General features: G+C 30.8%; 1 protein-coding gene across 4 annotated transcripts in view; it reads right to left on the bottom strand.

Annotated features, from left to right (window-relative positions):
* Positions 1–17114, bottom strand: part of LOC118192375 (histone-lysine N-methyltransferase 2C-like) — a 284640-nt gene that overhangs the window by 129194 nt on the left and 138332 nt on the right. For all 4 annotated transcript variants that reach the window (XM_085813029.1, XM_085813032.1, XM_085813031.1 and 1 more), the window contains exons 37-39: positions 16552–16781; positions 14676–15555; positions 4827–5288 (exon numbers count right to left, since the gene is read on the bottom strand). In XM_085813029.1, the coding sequence (XP_085669155.1) occupies positions 4827–5288; positions 14676–15555; positions 16552–16781 (1572 nt within the window). The remainder of the gene's footprint in view (positions 1–4826; positions 5289–14675; positions 15556–16551; positions 16782–17114) is intronic.

Below are 17114 nucleotides of genomic sequence, written 5' to 3'. Positions count from 1 at the left end.
ATTAACATCATAGGAGGGCTGTTTTTGCCCAAATGTTCGGCTTTTGTGGGAACGGTTAGGGGAAACTGGAAAAGCAAGAAATAATTTTTCATTCATGAATTGACATCTTCAAGAAGCATTGACTCTCAGTGAGTAAAAGACAAACATCTGGAAAGATTTTAAGCATAAAATGGTTTTCGAATCCAAATAACATTAATTTAGAGAAATTTTTGTGGATGAAATATATAATATTGAGATAAAAGTATAAAAGTAAGTAAAAGTGGGCGATGTAAAGTGATTTCACTGTTCGACTATTCGATACACTATTCGACTATGTTAGAGAAAAGCCTCAAACATAGTACTGTCGGCTCTGTGTTTAGATTTGCTAAATTTACTAAAGCACACGATATCTATCTACCAAGATAGAGATATTCTACTTCCGATGAGCTTTCTAAGAAACGCTTACAAGCATTTAGTATACATGTTGAGAAAAATCATAAAAATTCCATGCAGTTGATCTATTTCGTCGCTGAAAATAGAAGCCAAGAAGAATCGATAGTGTTCTCTGGCTTCAGGCACCTAGATTTTTCACTTTGAATTTGGAACTAGAAATATAATTACAAATGTCTCTACTAGGGGAGATCAAAATTCATTATTTCTTCACACATGTAAAATCTGGTTAAATACGTTTTCTCATTTATAAATTACAGAAGATTTTTCAATAATTCCTGATATTTTAAAGGAAACTTTTGATGTATTTGTTTCCTGTAACAGGTCTAAATAATCATTCATTACAGCCACACTAATTTTAACGATCTGAAAATTAACAAATGAGTTGAACTCTTTCATAATTATAATAAAAAACTTAATTTGGGTTTAAGATTACCTCAGAAGTGATTTTTTTTTATTTCTTAGTTTAGATGCCTTACAATCCAACAGTTATTTCCCCTATTCAAATACGGCCATATTAGTGGCCAGTAAATACTGGTAGTTCGATTTACACCCTGACGAACGAATACGATGGCTGAATGGTATTTTCCCATGTTTTTTCCTATGTATAACATGAATATGAGACTTTTCTCGTTAAAAAGTCCTCTACGAAGGCATCTCTTTCCTTAAAAGCAGATAGTCCTCGTGTGTTTTGCTGTATTCAAATAATCCTAACCTTCAAACTACGGCACCTGTCACACTAAATCAAGATAAAAGGTTTCTAAACAAGATTTTTAATCAGTCTGCGGGCCCCAGTGGCCAAGCGCTAAAACCGCTGAGTACTGGTAATCCTACATAAGTTCAAATCCTGGTGAACACGCTTGTTCAGTGAAGGTTTTCTACGTTCAATGTGAAGGAAATCTAGTTTTCCTTAGAAAGTCCTCCCTGATAGTTTCCGTCCTCTTGCGCAGATGCCAATTCCATTAAATTTTCTGCATTAAACACAATTGTAATTCTTTCTTTTTAAAGAAATCTCAGGGGAAATAATTGTAAACATCAGATTCAGTGCGATTATGAATTATTATTTTAAAGTAGTTAACATTTTGAGTGGGAAAAGCATTTTTAATACGCTCATAAACAACCCCTCCTCTAAATTGGCATCAAACTGTGTCGATTTCTACAACAATCTATATAAATACGTTTCCAAAAATTCTGCTAAAATATTAAAAGTTGTATTTGTAGAGCATTTATTAGTTAGATTTGTGACTACCTACTCAACTTTTGGTTTTCATAACCTATAAGGTATTTTCTCCCGCCTTCTTAGCATACCTTCGTGGTGTAATGGTCAGCAAGCACGGCGTGTATTCGAGAGGTTGGTGGTTCGAGTCCCGGCGAAGGCATTGCTCCTATTTCACATGTCCTGCTTTGAAATAACCTAATGTTTCTATAGTGGCACCCAAACCAAAAAAGGTGGTGGATGATGATTCTCCGCCGCAAGGATTTGGCGATTCGGTCCCCTAATCCCCAGTCGCCCTTTAAAAGAGGGAGTATATACGGTATTTTCTCCCGCCCTTTTAGCATGCCTTCGTGGTCTCAGTACGCTCGGCGCGCATTCGAGACGTCCGTGGTTCGCGTCCCAGGTAAGGCATTGCTCATTTTTCATGTCTCTTGCTGTTAAAAAAATGTAATGTCTCTACAAACCTTCCATTCATCAGAATAGTAATAAAGTTATGAAGCATAGGGGGTAGGGGGGAAAGGAATTTTAAAGAAAAGATTATTTTTACAAAATGACTCAAAATTTCTTGAGACAGTATAAGTAGTTATATAACTCAAATAATTAAATATTTGACCTCTTAATTTTACCAGTATTTCTGTATAGAAATAAAACATAATTAAATATCTTTAATGAGTATCATAGATAGTGGAGCACATCGAGTGAGCTTCACAATATTTTCAAAAGCAGCCACTTTGACAAATGAACAGAACTGTCGGGAATCGCTTATGAATGTCACTTACACGTTTCATAATGCCAAGAACGTTATAAAAATAACGGTTATGCTATATCAACAACTTACCGATCTTTCCAAAGTGCTTAAAAATAGAGCTGTTCCAAAAATTGTATTCAGTTCATTCACGGTGTTTAATCAAAAGCTCGTCATCGATTTTTGAACTACTTATCGATAAGCTATTGAATTCAAATTTTGTACACACACCGTTTACGGATGATAAAAATTCGATTTAGAGTTTTTAAAATTTAATGTCGAAGAAATTTTTTGTGCATATTTCCATTTAAGAATAAACTAAAAATCTCAAAATTTTTAAGTTTGCATCATTTTACAGAGCGTAAAATAGCTTTCGAAATAAAATTTGCATGAAATTCGTAACCTAATTTCTGATTTTGGGGCGAATTTTGTTTTAAATTTATATATCTTTTCGATTATTTGAGGTAAAAGGATACTTGGAAGTAAAAGACTGAACCAATAGTAATAATAATAATAATAATTTATTGCATAGATTAATGGTAATAAGAGATTACTTAATAGATTCTTTGCTAAATTCCTGTACAGTTTTATAAGAAGAATCATAGGTTCTTAAATTACGAAATCAAATAATTGAATCGCATTGTCAGATGCATAATATTTATAAATTTATCAAGACAGCCTCACGTTTTTGTTATTCGTGATATAAATTTGTAGATAAATTTCTTAAAGAGAATTATTTAATCTCGTATTCCCATTAAATTACACGATACATAATTTTTAAAACAAAGGGCGCTAGCCGAGAAGGTCTATTAACTTCATTTTCCGTTGAAAACTATGTCAGTTCACTTTTCAAACTGTTGCTACCACATATTACAGCCCAGTATTATATATTAGAAATTAAATAATGGTTTTGGTTTATTAGATTACGGCAAAGCACTCGAGGCTACCTGCCTTGAAATTAAATAATGAATAATCTGCATAAATATATGTATGTTTCTCACATTGTGATAAAACAACGGTACCTAGACCCATCCAATTTTGAATAACGTACCTTTCCACCCGAATATGGGCATTTCGAAGCCGAGATTTGGAATTTGTTTTATTATATGTTTCATATTTCGTAAAACTTCAAAGAATTTTTAATTAAGAAACTCAACGATTTTAAAGCGAGCAAAGGCAACACTGTATGAAAATAATTAAATAAAAAATTATCTTCAACGGGCGAGACTGTGTATCGGAAATTCTAAAGATATGCTCATTTAAAATTTATTTTGCGGTATTGCTGTTTAACTGAAGTTTTATGGTTTAAGTGCGAAGAACATGATATTTAAAAATAAAGATAACCCACAAACCGTTAAAAAAACACCCTTTGGGCCTAATGTAAAATCTGAAAGATTTGCATTTTCAGATTTTTATGTTTGCATTTATTACTTTTATTTTTCTCGTTTTAATTCATTAATGCTCTTATAGGTAAACGTTCATTTTGTAAAAAATTCTATTTTTTATTCAATAACTGCTCTAAAATGGAAATTCTTAAATCCCTTTATATATGCATCCACTTTGCAACTGGTAATAAATTTGTTTCTTTAGAGTCAGTGTAAGGCGTTTATCCCAAACCATCAAGAAGATTTCTCCCCACGCTAATGACAGCCATTACCCATTGTCGTCAGAATTGCATGGACCCTTGTCCCCTTAGGCATTGGGGGTTGGAAGACATACAAAAATACGGGCTAGTCCTTTTTAGCGTGTTTTTTCGATAATACAAAAACACGGGACTGTCCATTTTCGAGGATACATTTAAACTAACAATAATCCGTAACGAACCGTTAAGAGACCTGCATAAAAGAACGAGAAAATTCGGGCCAAACCGTTAATGGGTTAAGTTCAGTGTGATAATAAGACTTTTTGCCACAGCAAAACATCTGATTAAAGCAAGCAATCATGCATCAGTACAAGATGGCTCCAACTGAGGTACCTAAGAATCCACAGCCAGATATTCCATCAAACATTCCACAAGTGAAATACTTAATGCTTAGATAATCAATAAGTTATATCTTACTAATATTTTAAAGATATATATATATATATATATATATATATTTTAAATGAGAGAAGAACATAAAATGTATTAAGAAGTCTGCAGCAACTTTTATCTGCATTTTAAGATCTTATACTTTTAAATTACAATACTTAGATTGCTCTAAAATAAAATTTTATGAGCACTCTAAAATTCTGTTCTATACTGAGAAAGACTTACAAGAACACAAATTCCACATTTTAATTCTTGTTACTTCAAAACTGATTTTCTGAATACATTTTAAACTGAAAATTTTTTTAAACTCAAGAAATATTTAATCTTAGTATTTAATCTTTTTAAATCTAATCTTTTTAATCACTAATATTTAATCTTTTTAAAATAAACAAGTTAGGACTCACCAAGCAGTTCATCATCATCAAGCTCTAATTCTCCAACATCAGCAGTCAAAACATCAAGGTTGCATCCAACAGCAATAGCATCATGCTCCTCCTGTTGTGTTTCAAGATCTTTCACAAGATCACCGGCAGTAGTTTTCCTCTTCTTTCCAGATTCAGAACACACAACATCATCCTTTGGATCACGTTCAGCAGGTAAGGGAACATCTTCCACATCTTGTTCCATCTTCTTTTCATTTTCAAGCAATGTATATTCTTTCTGTACATTATCCTGTGGTAGAGGATCTTGAATTTCTGTCTCACTGCATGTCATCTGCGATGTCAGTGAGGCAGAAAATGATTGGTTAGTGTTTGGAGTGTTAGTTTGGATACTAGACGAAGTATCACAAATGACATCACTCAGTTTTAAACTGCTAGAAGAATCAGACACTTCTTGAGATGAATGTTCATTAACTGATAGCTTTCCTGAAATGAAAATTAATACTGTGTAATAGTCAGCTAATGTATTAAAAAATTTAGGAATCCATTATTGCTTCAACAGAAATTCCAAAAAATGTGTTGAAATATTTGAGCAATTTAATTAAAAACATATGAAACAAATACATACATTGTGCCCAGAAAAGTTCTTAAGTGGCCTTTATTTTCACAACATTTGGTCATTCCAGTGGAAATGACAGAAATATTGATGTTCCAGCACTTCAAAAAATTATGCGATCTAACTATTTATATACTCCCCCAGTATATGTAGTTATATTTAGGAAAATGTTTTACTCATTACAAAAAATACAATACAAAACATTTTGACTCCCTCATGGCAAAGTTGACTAAAAGATTTAAATTTCAAATTTTGAGATTTTTGTTGGCATTTTCAACTTACTTTGAAAGTTTGGTTAATGAATAAATTAATATAATTTGATGTTTATTTTTTCTATTAAATGCCCTTCAATGATATTTATTTTTAACCTAGTTACAACTGATATGCCAAGGAAATTTATGAGTTTGCAAAGGCTACAAATATGCTACTAATATTCTTATGAAGCTTTATAATTTTATAATCATAATCTAATAATCATACAAAAAACTTCATTTAACTTGAAATATTAAAAAAATATGTGCAAATAATAATATGACTTAGCTATGTATTACAGAAGCCTAACAGCAGCAGTGGCATCTTAGGGCAAAGGATGCATGCAGTGCATACCTATAAAGTTAAAATAGCAAAGAAAAGAAATTATTTATTATTTGTTAATGCAATTATATTATAAAACCCTTATTAATTACTTTAAATACACAGCTTTGCAATGAAGCATCAATTTTATTTAGAATTAGAAGCTTAAAACAAAATGAACTGTGTGCTGTTGTGTTTTCTCTAATGTGACTTCTGCAGGCTGTGTGAGTATCATCATCATTTAGGAAATAGTGAACTTTACAAGGACAAAGGAAAAAAATCTTTCCCCTTTTTTTCCTCCTACAAAATGAAAGCATATTTGAATTTTTCCTAAATGCATGTGGTACTTTTATCGCATTCTGATGGAGGAAATGAATATCCATTGTTTAGCATTGAATTTGATGTAATTATTACATTTTAGGTATCATTATTATGCAAAAACGAGTATTAAAGTACACAGTACTCTGTAATGTATTTAATTTAAAGATGACTTCCCCCCCCCCAGTTCTTGGCTTCTTTTAAAGTTTGATATGATAATGCAGCAGTCTCAAACTGGTGGCCCATGAGTTGTGTAAGTCTCTGAAATGCAGCCTATCAATGCACTTCCTTTTAATTATCATTATTATGACAAGAATTGTCATAATAATGTCTGTCATGAAGACCTGTATTCAAAGACACTTTATTAGCTAAATTTGTATATTTACTTACTTTAGGCTCTATTTTCATAAACTTACATTTATTAAGATGATATTTATATTATTAAAGAAAGTAAGAAAGCAAAATATCATAAATTATAAGCTAATATATAACAAATGATAAAAAAATCTCATGACCGGAATGCTCAGAGGATTAAAGAAACAGATTTTAATGGTTTGTAGTACAATTTTACATTATTTCCAGTACCAAAATGAATGTAACTCTCCAGGAAATCTAGAAATGGAGTTAATTAACTGCCACTGAGATATAAATCTTAGACAAGATTTAAAGATCCAAATTAATTTTATCAGTACTCGTTGAAAGATAAATATTCTCAGTTAGGAATTTTTGAAATAAAAATAATTGCTTTGTTTCAGACTACATTTACATTTGAATATATTTTTGTTGTTGAAAATTAATAAATCTATGAAAAGAAACATACTGCCGATGCGTATTTACAATTTGTGATGAAGCTACTTTTTAGTAATTTTCCTTCAAAATTATAAATTTTACAAAAACTGAAATCCATGAGGGTTTGTAGCTGACAGGTATAGTAAGAAACAATGAGATTTATAATTATTTAGATACAAATATTATTTTTTCTGTATGCATAGAAAAATCTAATAAATAAAAGAAACAAAATATATTTTATTATTTATTCTCATGTTTTTCTCTCTTTGGAAGTTTCTGTATATTTCTTTTTAGTTTAAGTTAAAATTAAGTTATTCAGTTATAACTTCAAAATATTAGTTATTTGAATAAATGTCAATCTGAAAATCTTAGTATTTTGCTGTCAATGAGTCTAAATTACAAATTGACACCAAGAGAAATTTCTTCCAGATATCAACTTTTAGATATCAAGCAAAAAAGTAAGTATATATTAGAACTTTTCGGCATTATTTTTATATGTACACTGCACCAAAAAAAGGGGGGATAGTCCCATATCTCCTGTTCTACTAAACCGATTGACAAAATGCAAATTGCGTTTTTCATGGCTCGAAAGCGTGATTTAGGATATATATTAGACTAATTTATAGAACTGTTTTAACATAGGTATTTTGTCACAAAATGGGACTTTTTCTGAAGTAACATACCGATTTCCCCCCCCCCCCAAATTTCAATTCTACGACTCATTATGGATAGATATTAAATTTTGTACAATCGGTGCCAAATTTAAGGAGAACTGCAAAATTTTATCCTGGCGCAATTTTTTCAGTTTTCACCATGAATAATTAATTCACTTGGCAAACTTCTTAATACAGTACAAAGTCTTTAATCCAGACTCTTAGGGACTCTGGCGATTCCGGATTATAGATCATCAATTTAAATCTGGTAAGATGGCATGCAGAAATTATAAAATTAAAAATATGAAACCATAATTTTTGAAATAAAGAGCAATTATGATCTAAAGGGTATCAAAAATTAAAAATAAAAAAAAATCCACTTAATATGTATTTGTTTACTTCATTAAATATTTCTTTCAATTCGCGCATACGTAAAGCATACATCACGCATAGAAGAAATTATAAAATTGGAACCAGACAACTAATTAATGTGTATTCGTGATATTTATAATGACGAGGAATTTGATTTAAATCATATCATAGACGGAGTACATAGAGAAGAAATACTACATTTAGTAAGGAATTATAAGCCGAATAAAATAAAAACATCTTCCCTGAAGAAGAGGATAGTGTTTACAAATCAACTACCAGTGCATAGCCATCGTGACACCCCCCCACACACACACACACACACAAAGCAGCTTGAAATTGATAAACAGATTTCGGAATGGTAAGAGAAACAAAGAACATGCCCTTATCCATTTTTTGCAGCAATTCCACTTTTTGTTTGATGGACATCGAAACATGATTTCGCTTTGTAGATCCTTCGGCAGTTCCAGAACCGGAAACTCTTTTTGACATAATCGAAAGTTCAAGCTTACTTTTTATAAAATTGCTCTAACAGTCTGCTAAAAATAATAATGCGGATCCAATTAGAAGATTAAGGATCAACGCAATCTGCAACATTAACTGAAATAGATAATTAGATAATTTTAGCCTAGCTTATACCATCCGTTATACATTAAAAGTGCTTGCGTAAATGTATTATGTGCATGCGTAAAGGTATTATGCGCATGCGCAGAAAGTATGTAGCTTTGAGGTCCGGATTATAGATCATTCTGTATTATGGACGTCCGGATTAAAGACTTTGTACTGTATATGGCAACCAATTTTCCTTTCACTTCCATCATGCCGGAGCTGAAAAAAAGGTACTTCGCTCCTACCTTTTTACACTGTGCATGAACAGAAAAAAGTTACATCGTTTCTACTTCCAAATAATTTTGGCAAAGTGAGTAAACCCCACTTGATGTTTTATCACTTTCAACAAATAAGCTAAATCTCAAAACCCGCCGATATATAAATTCACATATATCTTCGGAAATATTCAATAAAAAACTGTAACTTTTTGAAGGTATGCTTAGAAATATGTCTACTTTAAGATGACGATAAAAATTTTACAGATTATAATTTAAAATTTTTTTGAAAATTAGTAATTATTTAAAAATACAAATTTTTAAAAGAAATCATAAAAAATGGATGAATTTTATTTGGAATGAACTCGAATTTTGAAATGTGAAAGGAAGAATCAAATAAGTTTAATAAAAAGAGAGAGATTAATAAATATATACAAAACTCAATTAACATTGAGGAGCTAAAATTTTGAGAGCTAATTTTTTTAAAAACTGCTCGTGCGATTTTTACAAAACTTGGTAGTTTCGCGTAATTCAAGTCGTAGAATTGAAATATTGAAAAAATTTGGTATGTTTTTTCAGAAAAAGTCCGATTTTGTGTCAAAACACTTATATCAGAACAATGCTATATATAAGTCTAATATATATCCTAAGTCGCACTTTCGAGACATGAAAAACACAAGTTAAATTTTATCAATCGGCCGGTAGAACGGGAGATATAGAACTGTCCCCCCTGCACTGCACCAAAAATTGCAGTGTACATTTTGAAAAATGTATAGTAATTTTTTTTTTAATTTAGTTCACAAATTTTGTTAAAAATCTCCTTTTATGGGAAGGGCTAGTCTAATACTTTGACTGTGCATTTCGCCTGCATGAGTTTGAGATCAACCATTGTGATAATATATTAATCCTCTAAGTGCCACGACTGGATCCACTCATGACACTCAGAGAACCAGATCTAGTCATGAGATTTTTCGTCACTTGTTGTGTATATATATATATATATATTAGCTTGTAATTTACGATATTTTGCTTTCCTTAATAATATAAATATCATCTTAATAAATGTAAGCTTATGAAAATAGAGACTAAAATAAGTTATTATATAAAATAAATATATGCAAAGTAACTAATAAGGGCTCTTTAAATACAGGTCTTCATGACAGATCCAAAAACGAGGGCTGCTCGAAGGGTTAAACCTGAACCCTTTTCCTCTTTTATTTATTTATTTATTTTGGGAGGGGAAGCATGATTGAAAATGAAACAGATGGCTTAAGTTAGATTTTGATCAACCTCTAAAAAATAAAAATTACTTTAAAATGATAAAACGTAAAGAGAATGTGCTTATAAAGGTCAAAACACGAGGCAAACTTAAACTGTAGATAATAAATTAAATGAAATATGTAAACTTAATAAATACATAATAAATATGTCAACTGTACATAATATATAATGCTGTATGTAAATTTATACCATGTATAAATACCACCAATATTCAAAACAGGATCAGTGAAATTTATAAGACTGAGTACCTGACTTTGCTAATATCAGGTTTAGGTGTATCACTGTCCAAATTTTATTAATGATTAACATAAAACTTTATTAATAATTAATATAACTCATTTGCAGAATACACTTGGAAATATAGTATAGTGCGATCTGCATAAATGAAGCAAAACTGAATTATGTTGCAAACTTTACCTGAAAAATTTCCATTTCAGACAGTAAATCTCAGAAATTTTAAAATTTATTTTATGCATATAATTATTTTTCATATTATAAAATGTTTAACACATATTAATATGCAAATACTGTATTGCACTTTCAAATACATGTGATTCTAATTTTCATTTAATATAATTTTTTAAATATTTAGTGTTCAGTAGCATGTCCTTTATGGAAATTCAGGATACGCCCTTGCCTACTAGTGTTTCCTAGATGATGAATTCTGCAAAAATCAGGGAATAATATTTCATTTTTGAAAAAAAATTCTACTGACAAATATTTTTCACAAAACTATCTGCATAAAAATGTTAGTCACTTAATCTCTTAACATAAAAAACCTTCTGATAAACTGCTATTTCATTCTTAGTTACATTTAAATTTAAACATTCCACTCTGGTTTGAGTATAACATCTGAATAGAACCTCACACTCTACAATAAAATACCTTGGTAACTTTTATCATGTGGATATGAAACTTTTATATACATATTATAATAGTAATAATCTTACTAAGTATAGCTCTGGGAACCTACGCACCATATAAAAAGTCAAAATTTTGTAATTCTCCAGAAATTGATTTTTTCTTAAATTTAAAAATGCCAAAACATGAATATTTACATCATTTAAAACATTTTTGTAATTGGAAGTATATTATGAACGGCTGTGAAAATACAGGACACAAAGACTTTTGCAGACACTATGTATAACTAATACATGTTCTTCAACTGAAGAATCCTCAACCTGGAAATCTGACACATAGAAATTCTTTTAGCACTGGAGCTGCTATAGATCTTAAAACTCACTTTTTGTCAACACAACTTTTGTGCCCAAATGCCCAAAACAATTTAAGTGCTCAGTTGTAACAAAGAGCAGTAAAATAAAATATGAATAAGAAACCAACATTTCTACATAAGAACCAAAGAATTATGTAAAGGAAAAAAACTCTCATTCCCAATGCAACAACTTTGTTATTTTTGACAAAATTGATGAACATTATTCATTTTATTTAGTTAGTTTCTTATGTTCTGAGGTTGTAACCTAAAGCATGTATTATCCCAATGATCTGTTGTGTCAATAAAGGATTAATGTAGCTAAATTGTGTTCAATTATTCTTACAGAAGCTCAAAAGATTCAAAAACTAGGTAGGAACTATTTTCTTCTTTTATATGATTTGCATTTGTTGTGTTTTACTACTGTCAACGCTTCGAGATTAACAACTTGTCATTTTGTAAGCCACATATCTCTTAATTCCATGACATAAAACAAAGCCTCAGACAGTGTGCTGTTTGTTTCTATCCTCCGCAAAAAAAAAAAAAAAAAAAAAAAAAACTCTAATGGGTGGGGAAAAAAATTTCAAACAAATGTGATTTTAGCACAGAGAATGTGAAGTAGAATTCTACCTTGAACCTTGTTAACATAAACTTAGTATCTAGTATAATTTGTGTAAACACTGCATATTTTTCACTGACACTTTTGTATATTTTATAAAATATATAGGAATGCAATCATAATTTAATTGATATTTATCTGCAGAACTTTATCTTTACAACATTACACCTAAAAATGATTTTTCTGAAAATCACTTTTTAAATTTAAATCTACATTTAAAAAAAAAAAGAAGAAGAAGAAGAAAATACAAAAATATGCTACATATTTTTTAACTCTCTAATAAATGTAGATTCGAAATATGTAAAAAACATAAATTCAGTTTTGATTTAAAAACTGAACAATTAGAGGATTAAGGGAATCAGTCGTCACATTCATTAATTCATTCAGGGAATCAGTTGTCACACCCCAGACACTTATAGATCCTTCTTGAAACTTCTCGTACTAATTGTGCATATTACCATCATTCGTATTTTTTCAGTGTGAAATATATTTAAATTTAGTTAAAATATAACCCTCATATAAAATCCTACATGACTGCTATTTTATATCCTTCAGTAAAAAAGCAATTCACTAAAAACTCTTAAGAAATCCCTAAGAAAGCAAATCTTACATACTTATTGTCGTGACCAGGGCTGTGGAGTCGGAATCAGAGTTAGGCAGATTTTTGGGTAAAAGGAGCCAGAGTTGGAGTCGCTAAAAACAAGTCGACTCTGACTCCAGTTTATGTTGGACAGTTTGAATATTAAATGAAGTTAAAGTGAACTGAAAAAAGATTTAATGACAAACTGATTATTTTTATTTATGAACTATATACATTAATAAATAGTTATTTTCTATTTTATTGACATATTAATACATAAATATAAGGGAGGAAAATGAATGTGATATTTGCCATTATTGAAGCAACTGCTTCATTTAGTTACAATTTAGGTAAGCAGCAAGAAATCCCAAAATTGATGCCATTCTTAGGAAGTGAGCAGGAAAAGGAGCAATTATCGATCAAGGAATGTGATGGGGAAGTACATATTTGATGATACAGAGGTTGTTAGAATTAAGAACTTTTTTAGAAGATGTAGATAACCCTAATGTTTCACTAACAGAAAGACTGTGGAATGTTCTTGCAGAATTGAAAACACTTCTTTCTACACTGAATATAGCCACAAAAAAGCTATAATCTGAAGAATTAACAGGAGGTGAGAATGGAAGAATGTGATGTTTGTTCTTTCTGAAATGGAGGATTTATTGCAGAAGGAATCATTTCTTCAATGAAGAAAAGCGAAACTAGTTTGCTAGACAGTGAGATCGTGCTAGGTTCAATATATGTAGATCCAAAACACCGAATTTTGTTGGATGATGAACAAATCAAAAAGACAATGAAAGCCAACTATGAACTTTCATTAAGAATGAGGTTATTCTCAAAACAAATGGAGTATTCAAATCAGGATAGTCAAACTGCAGACATTGCAACTGAGTCTCTATCATCCTCTTCCAGTGATGAATTAGATTTTGAGAAATATTTGGATAATATTGAAAAAGCTTAGGCAAACCGAATGAAAATAAAGAAAAAAGAGCCTTTAGATATAAAAATTTTAAAAATGCAAACAAAATTTCTATATGGCATCTGAAGAAATACAGAAATATGATTGCTCTTGCAAGACACCTCTTTTAGAACTTACAAAAATCTAGCCTGAAAAGTTAAAAGAAATAGACCTAACAGCAACAGCTCTTCCTCCTATTCAAGTCAGTGTGGAAAGCCTCTTCGCAGCTCTGAAGTTTATCTGCTTATACCTATGGTCCCTTATCTAAGAAGATCTTGCCGAAGCTATAGTGTATCTTTGAAATTACTAATGCCAGTTTTTCCATTTCATAATAAATGCTAATTAATATAAATAATTTGCTATGCCATCAATTTTTTGCTGTAGCATCTATTACTTCTTTTATACAGTACAAAGTCCGTAATCCGGACTCATCAGGACTTTGAATTCCGGATTAAGGGTTTTTTCTGATTATAGATCATCAATTCAAATCTGGTAGCATGGCATGCAGAAATTATACAATTAAAAATATGAACCTGTAATTTATGAAATAAAGAGTAGTTATGATCTAAAGCGTATCAAAATTTACAAAAAAAAGAGCTTAATATTTATTTGTTTACTTTAGTAAACATTTCTTTCAATGTAAGTTGTTTAAGTTGCTTCGTTTTCTGTGCTAAACGCGCATGCGTAAAGCATACAAAAAAAAGTTTGAGGTCTGGATTATAGATCATTCCGGATAATGTACGTCCAGATTACAGACTTTGTACTGTATTAAAAAAAAGCTGCAACCCACACGTATATGTTTACATATATATGAGGGAGTTAAGGTCTTTAAAATTCCAGGAATCGGTCATTTTCCCACCGACTACACAGCCCTGGTCGTGACTAAATCAACTACTTTTGTTACAGCTAGTGTCAGAGCAAAAACACTACATGACAAGATGCATGATGCATCAAGCATGACATGATGAACACTGCAAATGAGGTATCTGCCTCTGAGGCAAAAATGTTTTTCCCTACATGTTACTTCAATCACGATAAGTTAATTTATATGGATAAAATGTTTCAAAAATTAAATGTACTTACTTTCTTCAACAACTGGTTCACCTGACTTTTTGTTTTGCAGCAAATCCCTTAACTGTTGATGGGAATCAATTTTATTTGGATAAGAAATGGTAACTCGACTTCCTTGCAAGAAGTGCTCAAAATTCTGTTGATCAAATGGCTTTTCCTGCACTAAAACTGCATCTCTTTCTGGAGGATAAGATTCTTTGTAATGGTGGGATAACTGCTTAACAATATTAGCAGAGGATAATTCTGGGCTTTGCTGTAGAACAAACTGCTCAACAGATTGTGGCAACTGAGTTTTTGGACTGTCTGATAGTGAAGATTGAAGATTAGAAATGGTTGTTCCAGACACAGCAGCTTTAGAAGGAGAATAATTTGCACAGCCTTGAGAATCTGCTGTATTTCCAGAAGTTTGCTGAATTTCGAATGTAGTCTCAGCTTTAATTAATTTAGCACGAGCTGGTGTAGGCTGTGAGTGTGTGTCCAGTGATGCTAGCAGTTGCGACTGGGGAGAAACAGTCATTTGAAAAAAAGAATCAGAACTGTGTGGTCTTGGAGTCGGTGGAGGCGTATTTAACGTCTCTTTTGGGGTAGTTGGTGTCGCAACCCTTACTATTTCAGTTCTGTTCAGCAACACAGTACCTCTTGAATTTGCCTGAGGAGGAAATGTCTGCTTCTGAGGTATTCCACGTGATGCCTGTGCTAATGGAGATGATGACTGAAAAGTATCGGAACTCGCTTTCACAATCATGGATGGAGACACACTTACATCGGGAATCGACAATTGAGGTTCTAAAGGTGGTCTTACTCTTGCTACAGAAATAAGAGAGTTTGAAATTCTTTCCTGAACAAAAGACTGCTGAGGCAATGGCTGAACTTCAAGCTTAACTTTACTTCCCTATTATAAAATAAAAAATATGATAAAATTAAAAGCTAATCAATTCCTATTTTGAAAATTATACAAAGTTTCTAAACTTAGTTAAGTTTTTTTTCCGTTCACAAAATATATATTAAAAAAAATACTACATTGTACCAATTAAACTTTTCATTAATCTTCAGTTGGTAGTATAAGTTGGTAATTTTTTGCAAAATATGCATTTGGTGATAAATAAAATGCAGTGATCTCTCATAAATTACAATGCTCTTTACAAGGTTAATTTATACCTTATTCGAGATTTCTCTACAATTGCTAGTAATCATCAATGTCTTAGTGTTAATTTATGACACAATAAACATCATCCTATTAACAGTTTATTTTAAATATATGATTTTTATGTTCGTATTTTGATTTCAGAAGATTCATTTTGAAACCAGTAAGTTTATCAAAACTATTTAATTCAAAACAATTTCAATGATTAATTAGAATTTGAATACAAAGAATAAATTACATATTCTTATATTTTTATCTTTTTAAAATCGCTTAAATTTTCTGAAAAAATTAATGGTAAAATTTTCTTTGAGGTATGACCAGAGCCTGCTTCATTATACAGCTTTATGATAAAGGTGCTTGCATCTTTATGCAACATGTTCATTGTTCACTAAGATAAAAAACCCTCATACATTAAACTGCAAGCAACGTTAAATTTGCTATTAATAACCATGCCAAATGAAAACTCTGTTTGCATAATGATACCTACATATTTATGAAAGTTTTTTATGCATAAAGTTTTTGGCTCATTAATAATAAATCATTATAATGAAAGCTTTTTCTTAGAAGATAATTTGAAATTTTCAAGATACTATTTTTTCATTCTTTCCTTTTCTAATTTATGGGTAAAATCAAGCAGATACAAATTCTTAAGTAATATAATTAATTAAAATAAGATAAAGTTTACACATAAAGATTTCTTTTGAGCATGTAATTCCAAATGAATATCATGGCACAAAATAATACCTCCATCACCCTTTCAGTTGCATTCAATTCTATAGCCGAAGATGACCATCTCTTTTCGAAGCTCTTTGTTCTTGCATCTTTACTTAATATACCATCATCGGCAAGGGTAACATTTGGGTACTGTGGAATTTCTGACGTAGATTTGGAATGAAATAATTTAATATTCTTTTCTAATTCAGTAACTGTTGTACTACTATCAACTTTTTCTGTCTGGGTTTTCACAGCAGCAGCTAGAAATTGGAAATTGAAAGAATACACATTAAGAAATAAAACAATTACATAAATAAATGAATACATATAATATATCAGCCAGAAAACTTTGAAAAACAATGCTGGAAATTTTCATTTCATTTACCACATGAACATTTTTATACATAATGATTTAAATTTTATTTAATGTACTAGTACAAAGTTAAAAATCTGGAGGTCCAATATCTGGAATGATCTAAAATCCAGAAGCCCAGATCACCAAGAACTTCCCCCTTTTTTGCTTTTGCTTTTGCTTTACAGATACACATTTGATATTTTTTTCATAATAAAACATACAGAGAATACTAACTCTT

This window comes from Stegodyphus dumicola, chromosome 3 (assembly GCF_044657685.1).
Source record: "Stegodyphus dumicola isolate Sdum_Otavi_A_Nest chromosome 3, ASM4465768v1".
Lineage (NCBI taxonomy): Eukaryota > Metazoa > Arthropoda > Arachnida > Araneae > Eresidae > Stegodyphus > Stegodyphus dumicola.
The sequence above is the reverse complement of the archived record's forward strand: the minus strand, read 5'-3'. Positions and strand labels throughout refer to the sequence as shown.